General features: G+C 49.6%; 1 protein-coding gene across 1 annotated transcript; it reads left to right on the top strand.

Moving 5' to 3' along the window:
• The first annotated feature begins 3,726 nt into the window (after positions 1 to 3,726).
• Positions 3,727 to 17,538, top strand: LOC124661245 (ABC transporter C family member 4-like). The gene is made up of 13 exons (XM_047199108.1): positions 3,727 to 5,182; positions 9,209 to 9,705; positions 9,802 to 10,063; positions 13,411 to 13,731; positions 13,839 to 13,925; positions 14,023 to 14,655; positions 14,771 to 14,935; positions 15,029 to 15,323; positions 15,682 to 15,896; positions 15,992 to 16,297; positions 16,381 to 16,444; positions 16,604 to 16,843; positions 17,033 to 17,538. Exons 1-13 carry the CDS (start codon positions 3,824 to 3,826, stop codon positions 17,131 to 17,133), a joined length of 4,545 nt encoding a protein of 1,514 aa, XP_047055064.1. The 5' UTR covers positions 3,727 to 3,823; the 3' UTR covers positions 17,134 to 17,538.
• Positions 17,539 to 17,768: the final 230 nt, after the last annotated feature.

The following is a 17,768-nucleotide window of genomic DNA, read 5'->3' as shown; positions in this document are numbered from 1 at the left end:
GGCACAAGCTGCCAAGTGCGGTTGCGCTGGAGAGCATCGAACTCCTCACGCATGGCAGCAAGCCAGTGCGGATCACGAAGGGCTGCGCGGGCGGAGCAGGGCAGCGGGGACGGCACCAATGTAGAGGTAGCATACGCATACTCGGGGTCGGTGTAGCGCGGGTTCGGACGGTGAGTCCCGGTCCGAGCACGTGTGACCACACCGTCAAGGGGTGCAGCCGCCACAGGCGAGGTCGAGGAAGGTGCAGCCGGGGCCGCATGTGGCGCGGGCGCAGCCGGGGCCGCATGGGACGAGGGCGCAGCCGACGCCGTGGGGGACGCGGGCGCAGCCGGCGCTGCAGGGGGCGCAGCCAGTGTCTCGACGCTGCCGTGGGGTGGAACCTGCTAAAACGGAAACACAAGCTCATCAAAGTAAACGTGTCGCGAGGTGTAAACCCGACGAGACACGGGATCATAGCACCGGTAACCTTTGGTGTTGGGAGGATAGCCAAGGAAGACACAGGGAGCGGAACGCGGGGCGAGTTTATGAGGGGAAGTGGACGCGGTGCTAGGATAACAGAGACACCCGAAGGTCCGAAGACCATCGTAAGACAGAGGGACACCGAATAGGAGCTGATGAGGAGCATAGTTCCAGCGAGGGCGACATGGGCGGATGTTAAGAAGGAGGGTGGCGGTGGAGAAGGTATCCGGCCAGAAGCGAGGCGGGACGTGAGAGTGAAAGAGCAGTGTGCGGACGCAGTCATTAAGAGTGCGGATAACGCGCTCAGCACGGCCGTTCTGCTGGGACGTGTAAGGACAAGTGAGACGGAGGACGGTGCCGTGCGACGCGAGGAGATGGCGGACAGCAGCGTTGTCGAATTCCTTTCCGTTGTCAGTCTGAAGTGTGAGAATGGGACGACTAAACTGGGTGGCGACATAGGAGTAGAAGGTGGTGAGGGTGGCGAAGACGTCAGACTTACGACGAAGTGGGAATGTCCATACATAATGAGAGAAATCATCCAAGAGGACTAAATAATATAAGTAACCCGTGTTGCTGGCAACCGGGGATGTCCAAACGTCACTATGCAACAACTGAAAAGGAAAAGTAGAAATAGTGGTAGACTCGCTAAAGGGAAGCCGTACATGTTTGCCAAGACGACAGGCATTACAAGTATGATGGTCTGCCTTATTACAGGAGAATGAAAAAGTCTGAAGAATTTGACGCAAGGCGGTGGAGTTGGGATGACCAAGACGAGCATGCCAAAGGTCGACGCTGGTGGCGAAGGCGGCAGGGCGAGTGACGACTGTGGATGAGGGGTGCACCGGGTAGAGCTCGACGTCAGGGCTATCACATCGGTGCAGAACCGTCCGAGTGCGGGCGTCCTTCATAGAAAAACCAGCGGTGTCAAATTTAACAAAAATAGGATTTTCTCGAGTAAGTTGGCGAACAGAAACTAGACTTTTAACTAAGTTAGGACAGACAAGGACATTAGACATCTCAATGGGAGTGGACGTAGAGGGAAAAGACATACTACCGACATGTGTAATGGGAAAAGAGGAACCGTCGTCGACGGTGATGCGAGTGGAGGTATGGACGGGAGTGGAAGAAGTGAGGTTACCGGGATGATTGGTCATGTGAGCGGTAGCGCCCGTGTCCATGAAGTAATCACCACCGCCGCCATAGTTGCTGGGGGAGGGCGCCGAGTGCAGCGCAGCAAGGAGAGCAGGGTCCCACGGCGGCGGCACCTGTGGAGGGTACGCGGCGGGTGGCACGGCGGCTGTCGGAGGCGCGTAGTAGCCCTGGTACGAGGTGGCGGGAGGCATGGCGCCGAAGACCGGGTAGGAGGCACCGTGGGGCGGCGCAGTGGGCCCGGCGAAGTACGTCTGGTGAGTCGATGGAGCCGGCCCGAAGAGGCTCGGGGCGGGTGCCCGAGGCACCGGCATGGTGTAGGCGTGGACCACGCCTGTCTAGGGGTTGGTGTCGTACGTCCAGGGAGGGGAGGGCTGCATCGCGCGGGAGGCCTGGGCGCCCCAAGGGGCCGGCTGCTGCGGCTGCTTGCGGCCACCACGCCGGTTGCCGCGACGACCGCCCTGCTGCGGTGGAGGGGCGGCAGGAGGGGCGGGGACCGGGGCGGTGGGGGGTGCGCCGCGGAAGACACCGGCGGCAAGAGCATGATGCTGCGCGCGCTTCTTCACGCCCTTCATCCGACGTTCTTCCAGCTTGAGGTAGGACACAAACTTGGGGAAGGAGGGGTCGGGCATCAGGGTGAGGTTGCTGGCCGCATTGCCGAAATCCTCATGGAGATTGGCGGTGAGGGTGCTGAGGAGAAAGTCATCATCGATCGGGGCGCCGATGTCGCGCAGTTCATCCGCCATCTGCTTAAGGCGACGAGTGTATTCGTCGATGGTCTGATCGTCCTGGTGGTAGTCCGTGAATTCTTGATGCAAGAAGATGCGGCGCTGAAGCTTGTTGTCGGTGAAGAAGCCATTGAGCTTGGTCCACACGGCGGCAGCGTCGTCGCCGTCCCGGATGACGGTGAGGAACAGATCGTGGTGAAGAACCACCTGATGAGCGTAGCGTCGATCTAGGTCCACTCGGGGTCGGCCGCCATGATGCGCGAGTCGATGGAGCCATCAACGTGATCCAGCAGGTTCTCCTCGCGGAAGAGAAGGGTGAAGTAGGTTTTCCATGGGTGGTAGGAGGAGTTGGTGGCGTCGAGGGTGACGGGGACGCGGTCGCGGATGTTGATGAGGCGGATGGTGGCGGGATCGGGGCCGGCGAAGGGGTTGGAGTGAGAGGAGGCCGACGACATGGCGTCGGGAGGCGGCGGCGCGTGGGGAAGGTCGCGCGGCGGCTGGGAGGAGGCGGCGTCCAGGGAGGCCTGCGGCGACGGCGGCCCGAAGGCGGCGGCGGCGGCAGGGAGGCGGCGGCGGTAGGGAGGTAGCGGCGGCGGCGGCCTAGAGGCGGCGGCGACGGCGGCTAAGAGAGGCGGAAGCTAGGGTTAGGGATCGGTGCGGTGTCTGATACCATGTACAAGTCATTTGGTGCAACGATAATTTGCATTGATCGTGCACGAGGCACATATATAGGTACAGGGTGTGGCCGGGTCTAGTCTCCACGTGAATACAAAGGGAGAGAGACGCTACAGGTGCAACATACAAAACCCTAACCTATACATATACGTATACGTTCAACAATGATAAATGCCAATATTTTAAAAAGGTCTAGGACCTAACCTCTATAGACGCCGGGAGATTTTTAAAGATGAAATTTGATGGCTCGAGTCGAGAAGAAGAAATTTAGCTTTTTCTGCGTGGGTAGATAGTTCTATTTGATTTAGCCTTGTTTTCTGTATATTTTCCCCTTTTATGGACAAATCTCTCATGCCACTCTCTAAGTTCTTTTATTATAAATTATACACAACAGAGTCTGTCTAAGAAAAAAACTTTGTGTATTGAGCTGTAGAGCTAGAGCGAATCGCATTTTCAGGGAAAGAAAATTAAAGTGATGCACTACTTGCACATTGGCAGGTGCGTTCCCCTTGTATATTGCGTGTAAATGTGGTCGCCACGGCACCTTAATTCAGACGCTGTAGAACCAATTGTTTTGAACACATCGATTCCACCAAACCGATGGTGAGTAATTGAGCGTATCTCAACAGGGACAGCGTTTGCCAGCGTGCTGGTACACGGCCAAGCCGCTACTGGCCATAAAACCCTTCTCGTTAAAACCGAGCCAATCTCCCTCTTCCCCTCTCCTCTCGGAGACGCAACGCCAGCTGCTCTGCTCCAGCCTCCCCGGCTCTGCATGCGCGGTGGCTGACCCCCACACACCTCCGCTGCCCATGGAGCTCGCCTCCACGCCCCCGTGGTGGCTCACCACCAGGACGTGCGACCTCCCCTCCGCACCCACCACGGGGTTCCTCCAGTGGGCCGCCTTCCTCTTCCTCTCCACGTGCTCGCAGCGGCTCATGCTCTCGGCGGCGTCCGCGGCGTTCCTGGTGGTGGTGTTCTGCCTCGCGATACACAAGGTCGTGTCCCGCCGGCGCGAGGCGGCGCGTGGCCACGACTTAGTCAACGGCAACGGCAACGGCGCGGACAAGCCGCTGCTCGACAGGGGCCAACCTCCCCGCCGTGTGGTGCGCGTCGGCGCGGGCTTCGTCGTGGCGCTGGCGGCGTCCGCGGTCCTCGCCGTGTTCTACGGCGTGCTGCTCGTTCTCTCGCTCGTGGCGCGGGGCGGCGGCGATCAGCAGGTCATGGAGGCGGTGTTCCTCGCGCTGCAGTTCGCGGCGCACCTCGGCGCCGCCGCGCTGGTGGCGCACGAGAAGCGGTTCCGCGCGGCCGCGCACCCGCTCACGCTCCGGCTCTTCTGGCTCGCCTCGTCCGCGCTCACGGCGCTCGTCGCGGGCGCGGCCGTCGCGCGCCTCGCTTCCGGCGCGGCCGCCCTCCCCGACGACGCGCTCGCGATCGCGGCGCTCGTGCTGTCCCTCCCCCTGCCCGTCCTCGCCATCTCGGGCGCCACCGGCATCACCACCGCGGTGGCGCCGTCCACCGCCGAAGAAGAAGATGCGGATGGCAAGGAGAAGAACGTGACGCCGTACGCTAGCGCGTCGTGGTTGTCGCGCGCGTCGTGGGCGTGGATGAACCCGCTGATCCAGCGCGGGTACCGCGCGACGCTGGACCTGTCGGACGTGCCGACCCTGGCGCCGGCGCACCGGCCGGAGCGTATGCACGAGCTGTTCATCTCCCACTGGCCGTCGTCGTGGGCGCGCAGGGACAACAACCCGGTCCGCCACGCGCTCTTCCGGTGCTTCTGGCCGCTCTTCCTGGCGAACGCGTCGCTGGCGCTGCTCCGGCTGACGGTGATGTACGTGGGGCCAACGCTGATCCAGAGCTTCGTGAGCTTCACGTCGTCGGCGGAGCGTCGGCCGCTGTGGGAGGGCATGCGGCTGGTGCTGGCGCTGCTGGCGGCGAAGGCGATGGAGGCGTTCTGCAGCCACCAGTACAACTTCCACTGCCAGAAGCTGGGGATGCAGATCAGGGGCGCGCTCATCACGGCGCTCTACCGCAAGGGGCTCCGCCTGTCGTGCTCGGCGCGGCAGAAGCACGGGCTGGGCATGATCGTCAACTACATGGCCGTCGACGCGCAGCAGCTCTCCGATATGATGCTGCAGATACACTACCTCTGGCTCATGCCGCTCCAGGTACCTACACATTACTACTTCCTTCCTTTCTTCCTTCCCGGAGTGATTTATTAGCTTTCATTACTATGCCTGTTCATGGATGATGGGTAGTGGTACTAGGTTCTTATCGGGCATGTTTTGGATCATTCTACTAATTTTCTCGAATTGCTTTTCTCAATAATAATCCGGCATCATTATTTTGTTCCAAACAAGCGGCCGGTTGATGAGGTACTCGCTGACGTAGGTGGGCAGTCGTAGATTCTATGGTCGACGTCTGAAAAGAAAAAGAAAAGAAACGTCTCCACCTGAATTTCCTCTTTCTTTCTTCCCAGCATGGTACACTCGGGGCATGTACAATGATGATATCTTAGTAGTACCACGTAGGACAAACACTGATGTGAAAGAAAGAGAAAGATGAAAAAAGACTTTGTCTTCTATTAGTAAAGAAATCATCTCTTAGCACAATCTCTCTCGCCATAAATTTAGAATGTCTGGTTACTAAAGATAAGACTAAAAAACAACCTATTATACATCATACTTTATTGTTATATCTAGATTACGTCTGCAAGGTTAAGATAAAACAGCTTTATCAACCATTGCACATGCCCTCATCATTGTACCAGGCTACCAGCTGCGACGAGCACGGCTTCCATTTCTGCGCAGCGCAGGCATTCACATTTATTCTGACACTGCACGTTTTTTTTATCCACAGTATTTTGATTGTGTCCTGTTGTCACGTTTCTATCCGTAGCACTATGCCTGGCTCTGGCAGGTACTAGAGATCACACAGAACCTATCTCCGGACCAGCTCTGGACGGGCGCACGTGAGCACTTCGCTCGCCAGTCGTCACACGCATTTATTGCGTTTTGGTTCTTGGCGATCAAGCGGCGCAACAACCCTAGGCCCGATACTGATTTCCGTCCACATTCGTTTGTCCTGTGTTGTTGATCTTCTTCTTTCCCCTCTTCTCTTTTTTTCTTGGCCAACCCTTTTTCCTGGTTATAGTAACTCAAGAAGAAAACACGGACCGTGGTTTCAAATGTTTCCATGTTTATTTATTTATAGCATACAAAAGCACAAGAAATCGAGTATATTTATACTACGCCTTAGCTTGGACGTCACTGAGTGAGAGTGAGATGCCCGGAACACGCAGGAGGCTAGGTAGGATAAAGAAATTTCTCCGTGCTTCGCATGGAGGTTGTCAACGTGGACGGCGACAGGGTTTCAGTTTTTTCTTTTAAATAAGCAAAATAAAAAAATCGGTTCAGCATGTATGTGTGGAGGTGCATATGAATTACTAGAAAAAATTCATAAAAATAAAATCTAAAATTCCAGAAAATGGGAAAATAAAAATTTTGCATGTACATTTGGACTTCTATGTTCGCACTCAAGACTCAAGTGTCCACGGAAAAAGAACATTTGTACGCGGACCTTGTAAAGAAGACAAGAAAGTTTTCCGCGAACAATCATTTTGGTGCATCAATATTTATCATTTTTTACATGGGACCAAAAAAATGTTGTTTTGTTCCAAAACTTCTATACTGAATTAAAATGTCTAGATGTACATGATGAATTTTATTTCATAATTTCTCAATATTTTGAAATATATTTCACGCATTGGGTTCACGTTCACCTTTGACCCGAAGGTGTTTTGGCTCATAGGTGCATATGAACCTATTATAAAAGAAAATTCATAAAAAAATGAAATTTAAAGATGACTAAAAAATTGGGAAATAAAATTTATTTATAACCACCACGCCAACAAAGACAAGAGACGCACGTCTACTCCGTTTAACAGATATGGGCGTGCCAGTTTTGCATTGGTGTCGCTTTGCTCACAAAATCGTCGGTCCTCGAGGTTTTATTGGCTCAGGATATACACGAGGACCACCCCGGCTTTGTCTGCATTACTGGATCGCATGCATGCAAAGTCTCACTCGTAATTTACTTTCTCAATTCTATTTTAAATTTTGGGACCAAACTAGGAACCATAAAAGGAGGTATAGCTGTGATTTTGGCCTCCATGGCAAATATAGCATCCTTGTTTGTCCTTGAGGCCGTAGTAGGTGCCAAGTGTAGCTCCGTGCACGCGCGTGGTAGTAGATACCACGTGTGGCTCGCATCCATGCCACGACGCTAGCTAGCTTCATAATCCGGACGGCACTCCAGTTCCGATAAAGTACTCCGTGCCACATTCCATCGCATCCACAGTCTGAAAACGGACCATCACGTGGGGTCGTTTCAGCTATATACTCCCTCCATTCACAATTACCCTGGGTTTCTGGTTTAGTCAAAGTGAAACTTAAAATTTGACTAAATATTTAGTAAAAAATATCAATATTTACAATGTAAAAGATATCTTGATAGAATTGTTATAAAGTATATTTCATATTATATGCATTTAGTTAATATTTATATTTTCTCTTATAGATTTGGTCAAATTTACAAATTTTGACTTTGACTAAATCTGAAATGTTGGGTTAACTAAAAACGGAGGGAATAGTAGTCACTCACATGATTTGGTTGACCAACAAGTTATTGGGACTTGGAAATTTTTGATTTCAAGTAGGGAGCACAAACCGCTAGTATACTCCATTTCTGACACTGCCTTGTTTAATACTCCAAACTGCCAATGTGGCTACCCTGATCAATGTTACGCACCAGGTAGTACGTGCCAAGTGTAGCCCACACCCATGCCACGACACATAGCTGAGCGACTCATCGACTCACCACATGCACCTTTCTCTATTGGGGGAGGACGTGAAGGCGTGAAGCTTCAGAATCCGGACGGCACCCCAACATATAAATTAGTCCATGTCACATTCCATGCATCCATAGTTTGATAATGGTCGATCATTTGCTGTCGTTTCAAGTAATCATATTTCCGGCAACAACAAAAAAGAGTACTCCCTCTTTATCATACTAATTCTGGTCATGATTTTATTTTAATTTAAAACTGAACCACAACAAAAATTATGCAACGGAGGAGAGGGAGTACTTTTTCATATAATTTCATTGACCTAGAAGTTGGGACTCAGATCACAGGCACGCTACTCGTTAAATGTAGGATCAGTCCATTGATTATGCGGAAACATTTAGTTCCTTGCCTTGGGTAGGGTGGAATTGAGAACATGAGATGCATTGAAATCTGGGATCGGCTTAGACTGCTCATAGTGGGAGTAACATAGCTAGTAACATCACACATCTCAAGATATTTTAGTGACATGGCATGCCAATAAATGAAGGAAGAGAGTGAGGTGGTAACTAGCTATGTTACCATAACATCACACACTCCAAAGCAAAATGAGTCTACAACATAATAAATCACACAACGTATGACACCACATATAAGTTACTACCCACTATGAAGGTAGTAACCTAGACTAGTAACATGGCATATGTTACTAGTCTAAGTTATTCCCCACTATGACCAGCCTTAGGGCCCGAATTATACCGTGCCCGTGGGCCGCGAGATTGGGTGGTACACTGCTTGTCGTACATGATCACTGTCAGGTGCTCGTCGTACTACTAGCTGAAGTAGGAGTAGAGTACGACACACACACATTTGTGTTTAGATGTTGGCGAGAGATTTTTTATTCATTTTGGTTGGTTAGACTGCTCATAGTGGGAGTAACATAGCTAGTAACATCACACATCTCAAGGTATTTTGGTGACATGGCATGCGAATAAATGAAGAAAGAGAGTGAGGTGGTAACTAGCTATGTTACCATAACATCACACACCCCAAGGCAAAATGAGTCTACAACATAATAAATGACACAATGCATGACACCACATATAACTTACTACCCACTATGAAGGTAGTAACCTAGACTTGTCATGTTACTAGTCTAAGTTACTCCCCACTATGAGCAGCCTTAAGCAAGTATAATCTCGGTACCTCTTCCTTTTAATTTTGGTCAAAAGTTAACCCAGTAATTTACCGCGCGCACATGCATCTGCAATTCTGCATGGCATGGATGAGTTCTTGTTGTGACACGTGTGCTGTCGACAAGAGTTACGTACTGATGATCGATGTTTTGCAGGTGGGCGTTGCGCTTGGGTTGCTGTACATTTACCTTGGCCCGCCGGTTACGTCAGCGCTGCTGGGCGTGTTCGGCGTCATGGCGTTCGTGCTTCTGGGCACCCGCCGCAACAACCGGTACCAGTTCTCGCTCTCCGGCGAGCGTGACCGCCGGATGAAGGCGACGAACGAGATGCTGAGCTACATGCGGGTGATCAAGTTCCAGGCGTGGGAGGAGCACTTCAACGCCCGCATCGGCCGCTTCCGCCGCCTCGAGTTCGGCTGGCTCACGCGCTTCATGTACTCCATCTCCGGCAACATTGTCGTGCTCTGGAGCGCCCCCACCATCGTCTCCGCGCTCGTCTTCGGCACCTGCGTCGCTGTTGGCGTCCCCCTCGACGCCGGACTTGTCTTCACCGCCACCTCCTTGTTCAAGATCCTTCAGGAGCCCATGAGGAACTTCCCGCAGGCCATGATCCAAGCCTCACAGGCCATGATCTCGCTCCAGCGACTAGACTCGTACGTGCTTCTAAATTCTTTTTTTACGTGGCATACATGAAGCTTTTGAGTATATAAGGAATTAACTAAAGGCTTTTAATTAATTATTATTTGAAGGTACATGACGAGCGCTGAGCTGGATGATGGTGCGGTGGAGAGGGAGCCGGTGGCGTCGAACGATGGCGGGGTGGCCGTGCAGGCTAGGGACGGGGTGTTCACTTGGGACGATGAGGAGACGGAGGCGGGGAAGGAGGTGCTGCGTGGGATCGACCTCGAGATCCGGAGTGGCAAGCTGGCGGCTGTGGTCGGCATGGTCGGCTCTGGCAAGTCATCGCTGCTCGGATGCATCCTCGGTGAGATGCGCAAGGTCTCCGGCAAGGTTTGTACAACCATACTCCCTCCGTCCTTAAATAAGTGTTTGTTAGGACATGTCATAAGTTAAACTTTATTAACTTTGACCAACTTTCTTGAAAAGAGTAGCAACCTTTATGACTCTAAAGTAATACTCCAATTTGATGTCACATATATTGCTACTTTTGTGTAAATTTTAGTCAAATTTGAAAATTGTTTGATTTCCGAAAAAAAGAAACATACACTTATTCTTGGAGGGAGGGACTACTGATCTTCTGACATCGTTTTTATAAATTCCGAAGAATAGTTAATGCATATATTCGCCTGAAGCGGTACACTAGTGGTTGCCTGCATGTTGGCGGATTCCGAATTTGCAACATGGGCGGCCGTTTTATGCCGTAGAATGTATTCGTTTCAGGCCGAACAATACATGCATGCGGTCTGGTTGCCCGGATGCTGGCCTTTGCCTTGTTATTGATTCGCGCTAGAATCGCCGGAGGGGGAGGGGGCGACTTGTCCCAAAGGAATGTCCGAAATAAATCAGCGATGGATGCCAGACCATCTGAGGCCTCGTCAGTTGGAAGGTCGACCTGATCAACAGTTGAGCCTCGTCCAGATGCGCTTGGAGCAACCTCATTGTGAGCAGTGGTCTTGGAACCTAATTACACATCACACAAAGGTCATCATGCGGTCATCCCCAGGAGGCAGGACTGTTGGCGGTCCAAATCCTGTTTTGCAGGACCAGCTGGGCAATGAATTTGCACGATTGCGATGAATCGTTTGCTGCAGATAGCATTTCAGTGTTTGCTAAATGCTCCGTACGGAGTAACTGAGCCCCACCCACTGTACACCGCGCGCAGCAATGAATTTGCAGTTGGCGGTCCAAAGCCTGGTTTGCAGGACCAGCTGGGCAATGAATTTGCATTTGGGCGGCGTCCAAACAGATCGGACGTTAGTGATCATGTAGCCGATTGCGATGAATCGTTTGTTGCAGCTAGCATTTCAGTGTTTGCTACATGCTCCGTACGGAGTAACTGAGCCCCGCCGACTGTACACCGCGCGCAGCAATGCAGACGATAACTCAACGAGTAGCTAGGTTACACTGAACTAGTATATCTTCCCTTTTCTCTTAAACAGCCTCTGAATGTTTGACTTGGCCAGATTGGTGTGGACAGTTGGACACCATCACAGTCCACCTGTGGTACTACCGTACTATACTACGTACTAGTATACTTTACTCATATGGCTGCAAGCTTGGTGATGCATGGTTGGACCGTATCAACGTACGTACATGCACCACACGCCTATAAAGCTTGGAGTAGCAAAAGTATTTATGTTGTCCAAGTAGAGTATAGCTGTAGCTTTTTTTTTTTTGCGGAATGAGTATAGCTGTAGCTGTATGCTTGTAACTTACTACGTATTGAATGGATGCTGACCAGGATCGACTGAAGTTGCTGGGCTGTTGAAATAGGGCCACATGGAGTGGCCCTAGCTCACAATCTCATTCATCCAGATACTTCTTTTCTTCCATCCAATCATTGGATGGTAGTATCGCTAGCTTGAACTCCAAGAAGGATCCGACAACAATCTTATAGGCTAACTTTAGTTAAGCAGAACCAGTCGCGGAATTGGACAGCACCAATTTTAAATACGAGCAGGTGTGAAGGAGTGCCGTACGGTATTGTAATTAAGTGGGTGTGAACAACAATCCAAAAGATAAGACACAACTAGCTATGTCATTCCTAGGAATAAGACGTCCTTAAAAAGACCCTCTCAACACGACAGAGACTTGTTCAGATCTGAAAACCCAATGCGCGATAGTTAGATAGATCCTCCACCAGCCGTCACATCAAGGACCTGTAAACTATGTGAGCCCCTCAGGCCTCAGCCTCTCGATCAAGCTTGATCTCGCTGTAGCAGCGAGAGGCGAGGGCACCGCCGTCGTCGTACAGTTTGCAACGTGCGAGGCCTCAGGTCAAACGACCGGGTACCGATCGATGCAGACCTACGGACGATTGAAACGTTGAATTAAGCCTTTATTACATGCATCATTTAGGCTGCTGAACACTCTTTGTCACAGAAAAGAGTATGAAATGGAGGATCTAAAGTACCAATTCTACGGGAGTGGTGTTTTAGCACATGGGATCATATGATCCTTTTATTTTGAAATGCATCTTAGATACATTTTGAAACATGAAAAAATTTGAAACAAAAATTCGCACGTACATCTTCACATGCTACACGTCCACAAAATTGTTTCATGAAAATTCGACTTGACTTGTGGCGTGTGTAAAAATACAAAATTCGGTGCTTAAAATAAGGCTTATCACAACATAAATTTTCTCCTTTTTATATAGACCACAAAAAAATCAGTTTTTCTCTAAACTTGGCGTACGCACATATATTGTGGAGATGTACATGTAGAATTTTTTGTTAAAATTTTTTGACACTACGAAAATATATTTTCTTGGTAGAGAGAGCATACGCATCCGGGAGCCAAATTGAATTTCCCCAATTCTACCTATGCTCTGTAGACGGCTACACCACATTAACTCTTTGCCTCTAGTGACCCTGTCCCATGATGGCTGAGACACTTATTAATTATACTGCCCTGATTGATCTTCATCATGATTCTTCTTGATGATCCATGGAAGTGCCCTTTTTTATAGTGCGACAAAAACGACAGTACGAGTATCGTGGGGGTACAACACGATTGGTATTTGGAATGCCCTGATCAATGAAAATCACAGAAAAGAAACAAACGTGCCACCAATTCTGGTGGTATGCACATGGGTATAGTACAATCCTTGCTTTGTAGAAACAAAAGCCAAAGTGAAAACTTCAGATTCAGATAGATTTAGCAAAGTAATTATGTTGCACTTTTGAAAGACATGCCTTTGAATTTCTATCCAAAAACAGAGAGTGAATTGCAGAAAACCACCACAATTGGGACAAACGTGTCAAACACCTACAATTTCATGTGATTTGTGGAGGGTTTTTTCTAGTACATGATTGTTAACTTTTCCTCAATTGTGGTGGTTTTTTGCAATTTACTCAAAAACAGATGATATCGGGATTCCGGTTTCTTTTAGAAACAAAAAACTACAGGTTTAGACAAGAAAGAAAAAAAAAGTTCAATCATGTTTCGGGTGCATATCATTTGTACACAAGCCACACCATAACAAATATTTCCACTTTCTCGCAACATTACATCAAACCGCTGTATTAACGAATTTTTAGTGATGAATCCTGCTGCATCCAATAATTTGATCTACATAGTTTAAACGATTTTTAATTATCATGTTTCCAAAGAATAAAACTCATGTTTGTTGCAATGATGCATAGATACTGAACCAGTTCTGAAACTGTTTGCAGGTGAAGGTGTGCGGCACCACGGCGTATGTTGCACAGACGGCATGGATCCAGAACGGCACTATCGAGGAGAACATCCTGTTTGGGCTGCCAATGGACGGGGAGCGGTACAAGGAGGTGATCAGGGTGTGCTGCCTGGAGAAGGACATGGAGATGATGGAGTTCGGCGACCAGACAGAGATCGGCGAGCGCGGGATCAACCTCAGTGGCGGGCAGAAGCAGCGCATCCAGCTCGCCCGCGCCGTCTACCAGGACTGTGACATCTACCTCCTCGACGACGTGTTCAGTGCCGTTGATGCGCATACGGGCAGTGAGATTTTCAAGGTACTTACTGTACATCATGTTGTGGCTGACTCGCTAGATAGACTGAACTGAATGTTTTTTAATTATCTGAACTCTGAAGTCTGTTTTGCTTAATTTTGTTTCTGCAGGAATGTGTGAGAGGTGCTCTGAAGAACAAGACTGTGGTACTTGTGACTCACCAAGTCGATTTCTTGCACAACGCCGATATCATATATGTAAGCACAAGTCGTATCATCCAGGGTCTCTGCAAATTCGAGCAGTAGCTGGGCATTGCCTGCTAATGACTTCAAACGTATGCGTGTGTACTTGCAGGTCATGAGGGATGGCACGATAGCCCAATCTGGCAAGTACGACGAGCTCATCCAGCGCGGCTCAGACTTCGCGGCGCTCGTCGCGGCGCACGACAGCTCCATGGAGCTCGTCGAGAGCGCGGCGCCAGTGACGGAGAAGGTAGATGCGCCGGCCGTCTCCCGGCAGCCGTCCGCCAACGGCCACGGCAGCAGCACGTCGAACGGAGACGTGTCTGTGGTGGCGGCCAAGGCGGAGAAGGCGTCGGCCCGGCTGATCAAGGAGGAGGAGCGCGCGAGTGGGCACGTGAGCCTGGCCGTATACAAGCAGTACATGACAGAGGCATGGGGGTGGTGGGGCGTGGCGCTGGTCATCGCCGTGTCCTTGGCGTGGCAGGGTTCCGTAATGGCCAGCGACTATTGGCTTGCCTACGAGACCTCTGCAGAGAACGCCGCCACATTCCAGCCGTCGCTTTTCATCCATGTTTATGCCATCCTGGCCGCGGTCTCCGTGGTGCTCGTGTCGGGGCGGTCTTTCCTCGTGGCATTCATCGGCCTCCAGACCGCCAATTCCTTCTTCAAGCAGATCCTCAACAGCATCCTCCACGCGCCCATGTCCTTCTTCGACACCACCCCATCCGGCAGGATCCTCAGCAGGGTACGCACGTAGCAAATCGCAATGTCTTTCTTGTTACTTTGACACGATGATGATGATGTTAATTCCATGTCCTGAATGTCTTTTTGACACGGTTTCGACTCTCCTCGATCTTCAGGCCTCGTCAGATCAGACGAACGTCGATCTGTTCCTGCCGTTCTTCGTCTGGCTCAGCGTGTCCATGTACATCACGGTGATCAGCGTGCTGATCGTCACATGCCAGGTGGCGTGGCCCTCGGTCATCGCTATCATCCCTCTGCTCATTCTCAATATGTGGTACCGGGTAAGTTTATTAGCTACCGCTGCCAATGAACCTGGTGCATACATACGTTTTGTTTTAACCGACACCTTAGTAAGTTTCCTATTTGGATTGCAGGGCTACTACCTGGCAACATCGAGGGAGCTGACTCGCCTCGAGTCCATCACCAAGGCTCCGGTGATCCACCACTTCTCAGAGACGGTTCAGGGTGTCATGACCATCAGGTGCTTCAGGAAGGGGGATAGCTTCTTCCAGGAGAACCTCAACCGGGTCAATTCCAGCTTGAGGATGGACTTCCACAACAATGGCGCCAACGAGTGGCTCGGGTTCCGCCTAGAGCTGGTCGGGAGCTTTGTTCTCTGCTTCACAGCCTTGCTCATGGTCACTCTTCCCAAAAGCATTGTCAAGCCAGGTAAAGCTTCTTCTCTCGCTGTTCTCGACTTTACATAAGTATGTACTCTGAATGCATTGTAGTAACCGGAATCATGTGTTAGAATGCACAAATGACATGTTGTTAGAATGCACAAATGATGAACAAATGATCATTATGAGTAACCTCTGATGAAAGGTGTTGTTAAGATTCCACAATTTGTTTTTCTAAATAACATGTTCCAAGAATTTCCAACTACAAACCTTCAGCAGACCAAATTGTGATGGACTTTTTGCACTGAACAATGCCAAATAAGTTTGTCAAAGAACAGATGTCATAATTTTGACTTACTTCCTGGGAGTTGGAGAGTTGCAGTCAGCTGACTCTGCTTATGATGCAGAATTTGTTGGTCTCTCGCTCTCCTATGGTCTATCTCTCAACTCAGTGTTGTTCTGGGCCGTATGGATGAGTTGCTTCATCGAAAACAAAATGGTCTCGGTCGAGAGGATAAAGCAATTTACAAACATAGCATCTGAGGCAGAATGGAGGATCAAAGACTGCCTACCTGTTGCAAACTGGCCGACAAGAGGCGATATCGATGTCATTGATCTCAAGGTAAATTCTTCATGGTGCATTCTGTGACCTTGTCCTGAAACAGAAAAACATGATCTGAACAAGATCTTAATATGTGTGCAATGGTATATATGCAGGTTAGGTACCGGCATAACACACCACTCGTGCTGAAGGGCATCACGCTACGCATACACGGAGGAGAGAAGATTGGAGTTGTCGGTAGAACTGGCAGTGGGAAATCAACATTGATCCAGGCCCTGTTCAGAATAGTGGAACCTTCAGAGGGGAAGATAATCATTGACGGCGTTGACATCTGCACCTTAGGACTCCATGATCTGAGGTCTCGGTTCGGTATCATCCCTCAAGAGCCAGTACTCTTTGAAGGTACCATCCGGAGCAACATTGATCCGCTCCAGGAGTACTCAGATGTTGAAATTTGGCAGGTATTTAACAATTAATACTAAATTTAGTTTGTTGTCTCCAAAAAATATTGCTATCATCAGAACCTGAACTTGTTTACGTTTAGGCCTTGGACCGGTGTCAGCTGAAAGAAGCCGTGACATCAAAACCTGAAAAGCTTGACGCATCAGGTACCCTAGTTATAGTTTAGTGTTCATTGCTTCGATTTTCCATACTGTCCTGCATGAACAAACTAACTGAAGATGCTTAATGTTGTCCATTAACATGCAAAAATATTCTCATAAAATTATTTTGTTGAATCAATTTTTTTAATATATTTCCGTATTTAGTTGTTGACAACGGTGAGAACTGGAGTGTGGGACAACGGCAACTGCTTTGTCTAGGCCGGGTGATGCTGAAACACAGTAAAATACTGTTCATGGATGAGGCCACTGCATCGGTGGATTCCCAAACGGACGCTGTGATTCAGAGAATCATCCGGGAAGACTTTGCAGAGTGTACAATCATCAGCATTGCGCACAGGATACCGACGGTCATGGACTGCGACAGAGTCCTGGTCATAGATGCAGGTAACCACCTGAAATTTAGCGTACCCTCTCTTCCGAAAACCCACACTGAAATTAGCATCTTGTCGGCCGACACTATATTTGGGGTTTGTTAAAGTTGACAAGTAAACTAGCCTTTTTTTTTCCTCACCCGCGAAAAAGAACTAGCTTTTTATTAAGAACATTTCTAAAACTGCGAATCACTGTTATCAGGACTAGCCAAGGAGTTTGACCGGCCTGCCGCCCTGATTGAAAGGCCATCGCTCTTTGGTGCATTGGTTCAAGAGTATGCAAACCGGTCATCTGACGTGTAGCCAATGAGGTAATGGCCAATTTTTGAGTTCAAAATTTGGGAGGAATTCCTGGATGGGGATCTTCAGGAGGTGACACGCGCAACCTTCATTCAAGCTCTCTGAGCAGCATGTCCTAAAAAATATGTGAGCTGTGATTGATCATGAGAAAGATCAGGAGAAGCCAGAGTGTGAGGTAGGCATCGAGATGTGCAGAGACAAACTCCAAGATATCTTTGGGCCCATCAAGCTTGAATGTTTTCTTCTACTATGAGCTAAAGCTGGTATATAATGTATTTTGCAAATATTTTTAGTTCAACGGTGACCTGTATGAAACTGAGTCTCACGGGATTTGAAGAACATTTCTTTGTCCGAGAGAATGTGAAAACGTTTGGTTCGTGCTGTTTATACTACCTCCATTCTCTTTAACAGCGTGCTCTTTAAACTGGTTGCGTTATTAGAAAGTAAACAGTCAACATCTTCTTTTTTGAACAACAGAGGGGTCTAAATTACCCCGGTGGCTTTTCATTCAAGTAACACGTGGCAGCTACAAAGGGCAAACAGACCCTTTACAACACTCACCCTAAAGAACCTAGTAGTAGCTACAAAGGGCAAACGGGCCCTTTACAACACTCACCCTAAAGAACCTAGTAGTTGAA

Source organism: Lolium rigidum, chromosome 6 (assembly GCF_022539505.1).
Source record: "Lolium rigidum isolate FL_2022 chromosome 6, APGP_CSIRO_Lrig_0.1, whole genome shotgun sequence".
Classification (NCBI taxonomy): Eukaryota; Viridiplantae; Streptophyta; class Magnoliopsida; order Poales; family Poaceae; genus Lolium; species Lolium rigidum.
The sequence above is the reverse complement of the archived record's forward strand: the minus strand, read 5'-3'. Positions and strand labels throughout refer to the sequence as shown.